Source organism: Wyeomyia smithii, chromosome 2, assembly GCF_029784165.1.
Source record: "Wyeomyia smithii strain HCP4-BCI-WySm-NY-G18 chromosome 2, ASM2978416v1, whole genome shotgun sequence".
In the NCBI taxonomy this organism is placed as follows: domain Eukaryota; kingdom Metazoa; phylum Arthropoda; class Insecta; order Diptera; family Culicidae; genus Wyeomyia; species Wyeomyia smithii.
Genome location: NC_073695.1, coordinates 37,564,890 through 37,579,107, shown reverse-complemented (window position 1 = coordinate 37,579,107; position 14,218 = coordinate 37,564,890). Strand labels below are relative to the sequence as shown.

The following is a 14,218-nucleotide window of genomic DNA, read 5'->3' as shown; positions in this document are numbered from 1 at the left end:
TCGTTTCACAATAGATGACGGTTCGGTTTTTGTTTCATTCGCTTCTGTCCGTTGTCACTGCGGTTGCGCACGGTGGTACGAAGTGGGTAATTTGCGTCATGAAAAGATTCGATAACGTTTAATAATTTAATGGACTGCTTTCTAAGAACAACAAGCGAGTAACTTTGGATCAAATAAAGTTAGAGCGCTTTGATTGCATTTGTACACAGTTTTGGTCACCTACCGTCCAGTGTGGGTGAAACGGAGTCTAGCATGCTACCATCCAGGATACCGTGCAAAGTGCTGGTATGTTTGTCTGAAGGATATGGGGATTTTCATTAAAATTTTATGAAGGATTATATGGTGTGCTAAATTTGAATATTTGCGTCCCGATTGGTAGTAGATGCAGTGCAATGAATACTCGAGTCTCGAGTCTTGAGACCGTATATCGGTACCGTCAACAGACAAGTTATTACGAATTTCTCAACTGGTACGCTTGAAGAGACTGAGATTTACATTATTTCCAACGATGTTTGAGGTATGTTTGACATTCCATTTCGTTTTACTGCGGAAGGTGAATTACGGTTTTCAAACGTCAGTTAAAAACTCTATTTTGGTTCGGCCTTATCCAAAAAAATCTTGATTTTGTTGTCTAGATTTATTCAATCAACTCATTAATGCTTATCTGTTCAATTAAGCAACAGCAACACCTAGCTCTCAAACTAATTCAACTCTTGTATTCCAACACAACCTTCAACCTTCGCAAGACCTTCCGAAGGAAGAGGTACCGCAGTTATTAGCATTCATAGCACATAGACACTTTCTACCGCATCGAAAGTTCGAAAAGTTGCCAACTTGCTGCCACTTCCTACGGTACGGAAGCCGGAGCTGCCTGCCAGAAGCTGCCGTGCGTCAATCCAATAGCAGCGACACGGGAACAACTTTCACACATCGATCGCTGCTGCGAGACGTGCGCCTCTACTTGTCAAAAATTTATTTGCAGACGACGGATTGCCGGTGACCGAATTTGAACTTCTGGAGGTTTTATTGCTTCGATAGCGGGGTGTGAAGTTGTGTGTCCGGAAAGCAGAACGAGGAGAGTTGAAACGAGACGAACTTAGCTTCTAATATCTTGCACCATTTGGCGTGAATGGGTAATAAATGCGGATAAAAACGAAAGGTGCTACACGATCTTTCTTTTAATGGGCCATTCATATTGACAACTAAATTGCTATTATTGTTTTTTTTTGTTTAAAAATGTTTTAGTTTCAGAGACAATTTAATAATTAGCTTCGTTTATAATTATGTAATTTATAATTTTAAATAGAGTGAAATCATATTCGTTTCTATAAAACAGCAAAATTCGAATAAAATGCTCTCAGTTCTAAAGAGGTATTTGTTTCGGAAGTTTCGAAATACAAACAACAAGAAGCATGTGTATATCGAGGATAGCCTTTCCGAATAATAGCTCGGAAAAGCTGTCCTATAAGATGAGTAAATTTTGTTGAATGCTTCATATTACAATACAATAGCAATTGGTTTCAATTTCAACGAGATAAATCTGCGTCCCGATAGGCTAAAAACGTTTCGGACCCGCGTCATAGTACACTAAATCCACTTCTACCCGTTCAGCCACCACCCTCCGGCTAGCGATACCAATCTGATGCGTGAATAAACGCAGCTTTTATTGTTCTCCGAATTGTTCCTCCCTTTGGCATCAGACGGGTTGATACGCGCCGATGGGAAATGGAAAAGTGGATAACGAATAGATGCTCGAACTGGAAAGACATTACTCTCGATTGAGCGGCTTGCCAGCGGATGATCCGTGTATGTCTTTGCTGAAGTTATCCTTCCAGCCGTACATTATATCTTCCGTCTACATTGTCAATCCATAATCGAGCCTGAAATTCATAACCTCAATTGAAACCAGCAGATATTTATTATTTGGTTTGGGTAACGAACCGTGTGATGTTTTCCTGGGAAATTAATCATCTACTGCAGAGAATGGGAAGCTAAACTGCTAATCCTTCAACCATAATTCAATTTATCCTTCAAGCTCGGAAACTGGTCGCTGATCTCGAGATTCAAGAAGCTAACATTATTTCGATCAATAAACCAAACTTAGACACCGTCGGCAACTCAATGCCCGCAGATGTAGCACACATTGCGCCTGGAATATATACGGGAGACAGCGAGATGAATATCATGCATAAAGCACGATACATTATTCAAGCATCGTAATTGCTTCGGGGAATAAACAGGATGATGTAAGACGCTAGCGAACCCCGAAGCAAGTGCTATTTTGAGATCAATTCTTGATCAAACTGGGCGAAAGTAACACGATTAGTGTTTCGATTCCCGACGGAAACGATGCAGAAGATCGATCTGTCATCGGAAAATGGCAGCAGCAACGACAGCACGCTTGAGTGTTGGCAGGTGTTTTTCACCAGCGTTAACTCAACTGATGGAATATGGTAATTAGATAGCATGTTTAAATAGTTCAGAAAATTACCTTCCATCAAGCATTGCAACGAATAGTGCTGTGCAGTATCTGATGCGCGCAGGGGTAAAATATCACACTCATAAGTATAAAATAATGTCGTCATGCTAATGGAATTTTCGTTTTATTACTTGGGCCAAACCCAGCTTTGTGGTCTATGATTTAGCGTCGAATGATTAACTTTGGTCATGTTAATCCTAGTACGTGATTTCATGACGGTGGTCGCTAATTAGACCGTGGAACAACCATTATACCTAACCTTATCGTGCACCCAACACTCATTAATTTGCGAAAAAACGAAGATTAAACTTTCCTGAAACTCATTTCTGCTATGCCGCTACGTGAGGAAAATTCTACAAATCATCGCCACGGTTGTGAACGGTTTTCCATTCTGTCGAACGAGCCCTTTTTTGTCCTTTTTCTACAACTAATTTTACGATAGCAAATCTTACATGTTTTACTAGATTAGTCGCTTTTTGCCCTCTGAAGCAGAGGAAGCAAATAATTTCCCCCTGCTTTGTGCCGCAGTGGAAGCCATTATCGTGGAAGCTTTTTAGATACCATTTCGTAGTAGTGGCTTATATTAGATAATAAGCAATAAACTTACCTCAATTGGTCCTTATTCTGTGCTAATCCTACAACACTTGTTTCGTTTCTTTTCTTTTCGTTTCACGCTGCCAAAAATAAAACGATATATCCCACACCTTCTTTGGTTTGCGCTGTTCCGTTGTGCTCTTGTCGTGCTGCATCAACATTAATCAACAAACAACACACCGCCTTCATTGCGTACCATCATCAACACACCCGCCACCGCATCTACACACTTTCTCTCCTGCTCATTCACCACGATAAGAAGACCGAATTATTGCAGCAGACGGAACCAGAAACACAAGTCTCAAGTGCCAACAACAGCAACAGCAGTACCACACCGTCGTCGGAGGTCACCTCGGCCGTGGTCAGTTCGATAGTCGCCGCCGGAAGTCCTGCCAGCTGCAGTAGTAGTCCTGGCGGCGCTGGTGGTGGAATCGGGAGCAGCAGTGGTCTTACGACCACGGGTTGCAGTACCATCACGACGACGACCACCGGAACGGCAGCGCTGAATACGGCCGCCGCACAGCAACTGTCAGTGGTCACGGCAGCAGCAGCCGCAGCTGCCGCGGCCGCCGCCCAGAACCAAGCTGCTGCCCAACAGCAGCAGCAACAGCAAGCTCAGAGTATGGCCGCCGTGTTGGCCGGAGCCAACGCACTGGCCGAAGCCAAAGGACAGCCCAAGCGGCTACACGTGTCGAACATACCGTTCCGATTTCGGGACCCGGATCTGAGGTCCATGTTTGGGGTAAGTTAAACAAAATATTAACAATTAAAATAATTTTGGCAATCGGTTATTGAGTGATTATTATGTCGCGTATCGTGGAATCAATTGATATGCTGTTCAAAAACCTTTTCTCCTAAGACTTTTGATCAGGGTTGTAAATTTTCTCAGTCAGCGACAGTTCCAAAGTCTTGTAAGACGTAGTTTCACGCCAAAAAAGATGAAAAACAAATTAAAGCATCATAATCTCTGCCAAAATCACAGTGGCAAAAGTTACGTCAAAATTACAGCGAGAATACTGCAGCCCGATAATGTACCATGATCGGAACAATTTTTCATATGCGAGATTGCTCCTCTATTTAACGAAAAGTTAGTTCGAATATTTACCGGTATCATTAAACAACTTCTACAGATGTTCAAAGAATCAAGTATTACTTTTAGTAAACAAGTTTTAAAGAATGATCCATTTTCGAGCACAATTTGCCCTTACGATTGCCTTAAAGCAGTCATAATGGAATCAAATATTCGAAAAATACAGTATGTTTTTCAGTAAAATGCTTTTATAAAATCTTAATTTCAGGTAGAAACACTTCTTGTGCGAAATTTTTGCTTTTGAATTGGAATTATTGGTAGAATGCGAAGGCCTGTTTTGTATCATAATCGGGACAGCTTACTTCTGAGACTTTAGCGTTTCACTTTGCCTGTGCTTAAAGTAATGATAGATATCTCGTATGTACAATTTAAGGAATTTTTTTTCTTCCTATTTTGAAATGTCAAGAATAGTTTTAGGCAATTAAATTACCTACCTGATAAAATACTTCAATTTGAATAGATCTGAAACAAAATGGCTGGTCCAATCAGGATACATTTTTTTGCCGATAGAAATATCAATCAGATAAAACGATATATTTAAATAAATTAACACCGGATTTTCTATAAATTGTTTCTGTAGATTTTTTCGATAAACGAGGCTTCGAAACGAAATCATGTCATGCGGAATTATTGGTGAAAATGCGACGTGAAAATCTATGTACCATGAAAATAGTGTAAATTATTCCGACCATGATACATTACCTTTGATTGTTGATACATTACAATTTGTACAAAATTCTAAAATTGCCCAAATTATGAAAAATATGAAAATGTCCAATATAACAAAATAAATACAAAAAAAAAGGTAACTTAAATGAAAATTAACGAAAATTACGAAAAATTATAGAAAATGATTGTAAAAAAAAGAAATATATATACCAAACATATTGAAAGTAAACATAGAAATGATGAAAAATATTCGTCTTTATGAAAAATAACAGCAATGTTCAAAATGACGAAGATCAATGAAATTACTTAAACTAAAAAATAACCAATAGCATAGGTAGCAAAAATGACGAAAACGACGAAAATCGCCGAAGTGTCCGACATCACAAAATGAGAGCAAAATTTAAGAATAATCACACGAATAGTCATGGTGATAAAAATATGATACAAAAGGTTAAACGATGATAAATTAGAAAATGAATATTAAAAGAAGATACGAGCATACTAAAAATGGCAAGAAGCGATTGATGACAAAAACGTAAACGTTTAAAATTACAAATATGACCAAATCTTCTAAAGTTTAAAATTTTTGCCATAAAAGCACTGCTAGGAAAAACCAAAATGAATGCCCAATATAGTCCAAATTACTAAAATAAAAACTTTAAATGACGCAAATGATTAAAAACATAAAATGACCTAATTAGGCGAAGAAAAAAAAAAAATTACCTAAAACATGACAGACTCATATGACGAAAATGACCAGATTAAGAAATTACAGTGGTACAAGAGCTCAAAATTGTGAACTTTTCTCATTTTCTCTCCAAATAGCGGTTTTATAAACTTAATCGCTATAGAAGATTCGTGTCAGTAGGATCGTAGCGCTAGCCCCGCAATTGTCTTGTACACTAAACAGTCGGCTGCGAAGTCTGTGTATAAATAAACGAATGACAACTCGGTTCAGTTTGGAAAACTGGCGCTAGTGGCACTGGAAAGAATTTTCAGTCCAACACTAGAGAAATGGTGTCTTCAGCAAAGTTATAGATAATGTTGTCACGAATAACTTGCCGAAGACACTTTTCTTCTAACTTCCCGTGTTATGGAGGTAAAACGTGTTATATTAGGCTAGTCCTTACTTAATTCTTTTTTTTTAATTTCTAGAAAACTGTAGCATTTAGAAAGTATCAATGTTCAGCATATATTTGTATATCATAGAAACACATAACTTTGTAGAAGACATAAAAAGATAGCTTCTACACTACCAAGTAATTGCCAAAAAATGAGTTTCGAATCATAATCGTTGTTTTTATTTACCCTAAAAATACTGGTTTTATTAACACACTATCCTTAGAAGACATTTTATTTATTTCCTTTAGATGAAATTTATATACACGGTGACAAAAAAGTCCGGTCACACTTTTTTGGGGTCGCCTGTAGGGTACACGTTGCATCTCTCTGGAGCCATCTTAATGTCAAATGAAAGGGTTAACTTTGCTGCCCAAAGTGGCAGAGTTTCGTTTCTGTGCAGTTTGTTTGCATTGAGTTGTGAACCATGGCAGAGCTAAGAGCAGCTGTTATCGCTGAATATGTGGAAGGGTACAAACCCGGACACATATTCAAACACCTAAAACCGCTCGGAATCAACCGGAAATTCGTGTGCCGGACCATAAATCGGTACCTAGAGACCGGAGGCACCGAGGACAAGGCACGATCTGGACGACCAAGGTCTGTGAGAACTCCAAGGCTGAAAAAGATTATACGAGACCGGATTCGCCGGAATCCCGCCCAATCTGCACGGAAGCTGGAAGCTGAACCGAGAATCAATCCGCCTGTTTCTGCGCAAGGATTTAAAACTTACACCGTACAAAAAACAGGTGGTTCATGGGGTTACCAAAGCTACAAAGGACAAGAGGTACCAACGGTCGCGGGAGTTGCTCGGTAGGCGCGCAGATGACGAGATTATTTTTTCGGACGGAAAGCTGTTCGTTTTGGAGCAAACAGTCAATCGCCAAAATGATCGAGTTTGGAGTGTGAGCCTCCAGCAAGCTCCTGTGGACAAGCTGAACGTTTCCCGGTTCCAAAATAAGACGTCAGTGATGGTTTGGGGAGCCATTTGCAAGCCTCTTATTTTTATCGATAAAGGGGTCAAAATCAACGCAGCGTACTACCTGGACACGGTTTTGAATAAAAATGTTCTGCCTCCAGCTGAACTATTGTTTGAAGACGATTACTACTGCTTCCAGCAAGATGGCGCCCCATCCCACACCGCAAAGGTTGTTCAGGCGTGGTATGAGAAAAACTTGACCGTTTTCATTTCGAAGAATGAATGGCCTCCGTCGTCTCCGGATCTGAATCCACTAGATTATTTCGTGTGGGGATACATGATGTCGAAGCTGACTATAAAATAAATTTGAAGCGATTCAAGCGAGTTATCACGAAAATCTGGGACGAGATGACGATGGAGCACGTGCGCGCCGCTTGCGACGACTTTCCGAGACGTCTGAAGCTGGTTCGATCAGAGAAAGGTGGTGTAATTCCAAGATTTCGTCTGTGAAGTATCTTTATGAGTTACTTAATAAAGCTATGAAAGCCAGATTAAGATTTTCTTCTCTTTCTTTAAAATATTGAGATTTTCCTGTGTGACCGAACTTTTTTGTCACCCTGTAAAGCCTTAAAAATAAGAATAAGTTTTAGTTTAGAACTCCGCGCTAGTGGTGCAGACTTGCTCTTGAAAAAAATGTTGTCTTCGTAAAAGTTGTAGATAATGTTGTTACGAAAAACTTTGTTTAAGACAATTTTCTTCTTATTTTTTTTTTGTTTTGGAGGTATAACGTTTTATATCAGACTTGTATCTGAGACTAGTTTTTTTTTTTCAAATATCGGAAAAACTGATGTTTTTGAAAGGAAACAATGTTCAGCATTGTTTGTACATTAGACAAACTCACAACTTTGTAGAAGACATAAAAAAGATAGCTATTGCTTCTACACAGACCGAGTAGTTGCCAAAAAATGTAAAAAGTCAATAAAACTAGCATTTGAAAAGTAAATGAAAAAAGTTCACAATTTTGAGCTCTCGCATTACTGTGCAAAGCTACAAAAACGATTAAACTACAAAACAGAGAGTAAAATAAGGAATAAAATTGATGATCAAAATAAAATTCAGAAGAGTTGTGTGCAAACTACGACCGCAAAGTTGACGTAGACCTACACAAGACTGTTGGTTACATTACCTGCACTGCTTCATTCGAGAATGATCGCAAGTAACAAGTTCGTAGCATTCTCCTTTTTAACAATACTGGCCGAAAAAAGGGAAAAAATGCTGCCCTGTAGCTATTCAACCTCTGCTGTGAATTTTAGTGCCCCTAGCCATTTTCAAAACGCTTTAACTTATGTCATAGTATCTCATAGTAATTGCTCGCCGGGCTCGTTGCTTTACCGTTAGTTTACGAGAAAACTCATTTAAGTCCCTGAAAAAATTTTGGAGGCTAGGGACACCAAAATTCACAGGAAAGGTTAATTTTATTTAGCTCGAGCTCCAGGGTTAAACCTGTGTTGACCAGTGTAATTCCTTAAATGATGGATATTTTAATATCAAAAACTTTAATCCAACATTAACAAAATAATTCTCACGAAAAAATTTGGTGGCCTTAAAAAAATTTAAAATAACATTTAGGGTTTTGTTGGCATTTCTGGCTGTTTTCCAGGAATCGAAAGTAACCATCTTGGATTTCAAAATAGTGTCTGGATACCGATTCCAAACTCTGGGTATCATTTTATTTCCAGAAATAATCATATTGGATATCCTATGGTCATTTTCAGTATCTTGTATTTCGAAATGGCGTCTGGAGTTGTTTGCTAAAACTCGGACCTTGCATATCATAATTGCGTCTGTGGTTGGTTTCAGACGTCTTGGCACACAATAGGTGGTATTACGCACTCACACTATCTTGAACTTCAAATTTGCGAGAGTCGCCATCTTATAATTCAAAATGGTGATTTTCGGCATCTAGGTATCATCCGGGCTCCAAAAATACCTTTCTCGGAAACTCATCGAAAGACAAAGTTATACATACGTAAAAAATACAAAGTTGGAAAAAAAAGTTAAAAAATGATAAGCATTGAAAATAAATAAACAAACAAAAAGATATGAACAAACCAGAAATGGAAAAAATGAGTAGAAAAAAGAACAAAAATGTCTTACCAACCAAAAATCAAAACAAATAAAGTGACAATCGAAAACATTTAAAGTGACAAAATTATTGACCAAACAATAATTACAAAAAACTTTAATAATACAAATGATTGAAAAAAAAAACACATATACACAAATGGTTAAGTTCATGAAAACGACTAAAGCTTTTAGCAGAACTACAAAAAGTTCTGAAAAAAGTACTACTTTGACACGATTTGCATCAAAATGCTGTGAATAACAAGGCGAAGCAGTCCGATACTCATATTATAAAAAGAAAAAAAAATTTAAAAAAAACCTTGAATTAAAGACGAATAACAGAAATAGAGAAGGAATGAAAATTGTGCAGAATTGAATTGAAGAAGCCCACATGATAATTATAATGACGAAAATAATCTAAATGGCATGCATAACCTGAATGATTTGAAAGACCAAAATGGCAAGAAATAGACTAAAATTAAAGGAACCGGAAAATATAATCAAAGTGATGGTAAGATGTAAGAGTGTTATGTGGTCAAAGTTGATTGAAAAGATGATTTGTAAACCTGATTTATAAAAAACAAACAATTCAAAATCCAAACACATTCAGAAAAAACACTCACATGATTAAATGGCATAATTTATAGGAATAACCTAATTTTTTTTATTCATGAACACAATGATCGAAACAATTCTTGGATAAAACGTTTAAAATGGAACAAGAGACATAAATTCTGAAGTTGCAGAAATTACCAAAGACCACAATGGGAAATAAGAAAAGGTGACTAAAACACAAATCGACGAAATTTAACAAAAAGCAGTGCCAAAAATATAGACTATATCAAAAATGACAGAGAATGGTGTATGAATAGAAACTACAAAAATGTAGAATTTACCATAAATATTTACCAAGAACGTTTAAAATGACAAATATGGCAAAGATTACAAAGAGCTAAAATTATTTGTCATAACAACGATAACTGCAATTACAGGAAAGATTGAACAAAAATAACTACCAGAAAAAAAAAAACAAAATTGTAGTAGGATTCCTTATTCAAATTACTAAAATAGAATTAGCAAAACGATAATAAAAATGACAAATTAGCAACAAGCTTGCGTGACGTGGAAAAATATTAAAATCTAGAAACGGAAGATTATAGTTTTGTTTGTGCCTAGTTCTATCCTTGAATGCCCATAGTTGTGGGGTAGAATAGTACAATATTAAAAAAATCACAGACGTTTTAATAGAGCTATCTTAGGAACATTGGCCGAGATCTCGAACTGAAAAAAGTAGAAGATTCTAGCTTTTAAACATTGCTGTAAATTTCGGTGCCCTTAGCAAACTCCAAAGTGCGGTAAGTTTCCAGAGACTTAGATGAAGATGAAGGATTGAAAAATAGTCCGCCTCCTCGTGGTGCAACCTGAGTAACGCTGAATGGATCTAATAACTACCATGATGTGGATCCTATTTAATCCTTAATTTCCTTCAATTCCGTAGTACTTACGAGAGTGTCACTAAGTCGGTGGCCTCCCAAGTACCACCTCATCAATATCCTATTTATAATCCTCAGGCTATTCAAATTTAAAAATGACTTTAACGGGGGATGAATGGTGGTACTTTATGTCCAACTCTTCGGTCTTTGGACATGGCCTTTCTCAGGGGATCTTCAAATTTATTAAAACATTTTATAAAATATATTGTACATTTTTCAAATAAACTAACATTGTTTTCCCTCAAAACACTTATCTTAAGGTTTCACCGTTTTTCGTTCAGCGTACAAAACATTACGCTACTTAAATGAAGCTTTTCGTATGTAAACATAGAAGTGGCGAACCCGGTGAGCAATTACAATTAATGACGCACTTCCGAGTTTTAAGCTGTAATCTTTCATATATTATCAGTTTGAGTCCTAGGGTAAAACTTGTGTTGACAATACATATAAAAAATACATCTAAAAGCCTTAATCAAATAAAAGAAATTCAAACTAAATTTTTGATGAAGCCTGTAGTGGTTTAGGTTATTTGTTTAGGTTTGTTGAAAGCAGGAAGAATCGAATATAGGTTGAAATGTACATGCTTTGGTCGAACTTTGAAATTGTTTTTTTTTTCTTTTTATTCCCTTCTGAACATTCTCACACAATCCTTAGGCTGTAGGTTATGTCCTTTCATAGACATGTTATATTCCAATTATACACCCACAAAACCTGGGCTTGAACATTTCCCAATGCAAACCTCCATTGCGGTTGCTGCAAACGGGCAAAAATCATTAAACTTGAATGCGGAATTTTATTCGTGCACCCAGAGGTCAGCTTTGCGCCCACTCAGAGCTTCTCAACGTTAAACAACTTACACCTACCACAATTTAGTTGGATTATATTCTCCTACATACAATCCAACCGTTACGCAGAGCAACTTTAAATTAAAATTGACCATCCTCAACGCTGGTCAAACCAAGCCGCAACCCAAGGTTCACGCTCTGGTGCGTGGTTCGGGTTTGCTCGCCCATTGCCAAAGGGTTGATTAGCATTCCAGCCCGACCCGACTCAAACCGATTGCAATTCTGTTCACATTCAATTTTCTCACCAGACTAAACACTACCGGTCCTGAACTGTTGAGTTTAATTTCGAAACTTTTATTGTCCGTTTTCTCCCGACAGCAATTTGGAACCATCCTGGATGTGGAGATCATCTTCAACGAACGAGGCAGCAAGGTATGTATGAAGGTTTCCTTAACTAGCGTTATTGTTTAGTTTTTTTGTTACTTCAACAGATTTGACAGAATTTTGCTCCGGTTAGGTTAGTTTTTTGTCTCAGTTCAGGAAAGCAAGGCTAGTGGTTTAGGTTCGAAATGTTGAACTTTTCGTTGTTTCAACTTTCAACAGAGAGCTAAAAAATAGAATCTTGATACGATCGACCGTTGTTTAGAAACCGCTCCCTTTTCCATGTACCATCTTCAGCTGCGTGAGCTCCTTTCTCTTATTAAAACCCCGTGACTTCACAGTGAGAGAAATATTAATTAAAAATGCTTTACCCTCTGGTGGGAAGCTGACTGCATCAACACAGCCTTTCAGGATACTCACTGCAGTTTGTGTTGCATTAAATACTAGCTTTGTTTGAATTCAAGGGAAAAGAGGGTACATTCTAAACACGCGTATCTCTAGGAAAAAAAAGAAAAAAACAGATCAAAGATTAGGGGTATTTCGAGATCAGTTAATTTTCCATTAGGCTAGATCAGTTTTCATTGCAAGTGTAGTCTGATAAAATGATTCCATCATATGAAATATGAAATTACGCTTAAAAACAATTTGCAATCAAAAAATATATACTTTTTTGTTCATATATATATTTTAATCGAACTTTTTGCTTCGTTTCACCTACTTTTTCGAACTTTTTGTTATATTTCCTCTACGGTTTCATCGTCATATACTAAAATTGTAGCTGTAAACTTTTTAGTTTTGTTTTGTTAAAATTATCTCTTTTTTTTGAATTTCTATCCTCCTACTCATACAATTTTGTGTTGCTCGAACGAACCGAACTACTAGTGAAAAGTTTTTATCTGACACCCTTTTTTCTCACATCCAAACACTCACACATACACTCTCAACATCACCATATCAACTCTCCGAAAGCGAAAAAAACACGACAGTGACACACATACTCTTTGCTCCTTCCGTCTTTGACATGCGCCCGATTCTATGCGAATAATCTTGTCTTGAAAGTAGACTAGTTTTGTTTCTCTCTTCTTTCTTCTTTTGTTTTCGGTTTCATGCTCGGATTTTTTACTATACAGTTTCCTTCTTTCTTCTCTTTCCCATTTGCGCGCTGTACTAAACTAACACACATGCGTCTAGTTCTTTTATTGTTTTTTTGTTGTTGTTATACTTTCTGGACATGAGACTGGTTAAGTTTTTTCCCGATTTTTTTGTTCATAAATTTTGGTTTTGATTTTTGTTGTTCCTCTTCCGAAGAAAAGGAAGCCAATAATGATTGATTGTTTCAATATTTGCGTTTTGCGTGTTGCAACCAAAATCAACCAAGCGAGTTGGCTGTTCGTTTTATCTCTTTCTTTCTTTCTTTCTTTCCTTCCCCGTCCCACGTTCGGTTTTCGATGGAGTATAGGAATGTACTTATAGCTTTGGTTTTGTGTTTCTTTTAATACATAGTCTGATCATTATGTCGTTACTACTGTGCTGCACTGGAAAGTGGAAATTCGCTGGAATGCCATAGAAACCGATAACTGTGTTGACAATCATCATCGTCGGGTTTTTGTAGTTCTCATCCGATTGCTTTTGTGTGCGTGTGTGTATGCGTGTATGTGTGCTTTCCGGTTCGTGCTACTGCGAACTCTGGCTCTAAGTAGATTGTGGACAATTGCATCTTCCAGTTTTTCATTGTTAAATTAAAAGAATTCGAATAACTGCATTTTTTAATTATATTTTCTGTAGCCTGAATAAACATCTGATTGTTTAGGGACTTGGCTATTCTCAAATATAATTTTATTAATAACATTTAAATAATCGTTCGTGAAAACGGTGTCAATTATTAGGTAAAATATCGTTCAGAAAGGTGCATGTTATTGACGTCTGTGTTTGGGATAAGCAATAAGAATTGGAAGATTTATTTCATTAATCAAACACGATCGCTCTATTACAACAAAAATTAGTTAATTCCGAATTTTATTGCCGTTTTATTCGTCGTTATAACTGTTAACAGTAAACCGCGAGAAAACAGAAAGCTACACAAATCCAAACGACAATAAATAAACAACACGAAATTAAACAGTCAAATTTAATTACTATCACCCCCAATAAGTACAAAATAAGCATAAATATGACAAAAGTCAGAGCGGATACAAACACGGATGTCTCCCTACCAAAAAAAAAAAAACGGTAGGGCTCCGGAAATTTAACGCGCTCCCAAGGCCGCAGTTTAGAGGGCGAAACATAAATTAGCGACTTCCCGTCTCCATCCGCCTTGGGCGGTAATAAAGTTCGATACTCAGTCGCTTCACCGTCGACGCGATAAGAGAAAATTTCGGCAAATGAAAATTTGTGCTTCTTCTCGCATGTTTTATTCCAAGCTCTAATGCCCACCGCGCTTCAAGGTGCTACTGCTGTTCGACCCCCCGGTACGCTGCATAAGGCAAGATTGTAAATCAGATGAATTTATGTTAGGCAGTGTTTCCTTTTTGTTTCTCTTCTACGCCACCAGTAATAGGGTGTCCC

The 14,218-nt window shown here is 37.3% G+C and overlaps 1 protein-coding gene across 13 annotated transcripts in view; it reads left to right on the top strand.

The window, feature by feature from the left end:
* Positions 1-14,218, top strand: part of LOC129723681 (RNA binding protein fox-1 homolog 2-like) — a 523,296-nt gene that overhangs the window by 397,538 nt on the left and 111,540 nt on the right. For 9 of the 13 annotated variants that reach the window (XM_055678034.1, XM_055678042.1, XM_055678040.1 and 6 more), the window contains 2 exons: positions 3,333-3,815; positions 11,651-11,704. In XM_055678034.1, the coding sequence (XP_055534009.1) occupies positions 3,333-3,815; positions 11,651-11,704 (537 nt within the window). The remainder of the gene's footprint in view (positions 1-3,332; positions 3,816-11,650; positions 11,705-14,218) is intronic. The other 4 variants (XM_055678035.1, XM_055678033.1, XM_055678038.1 and 1 more) reach the window with 2 other exon arrangements.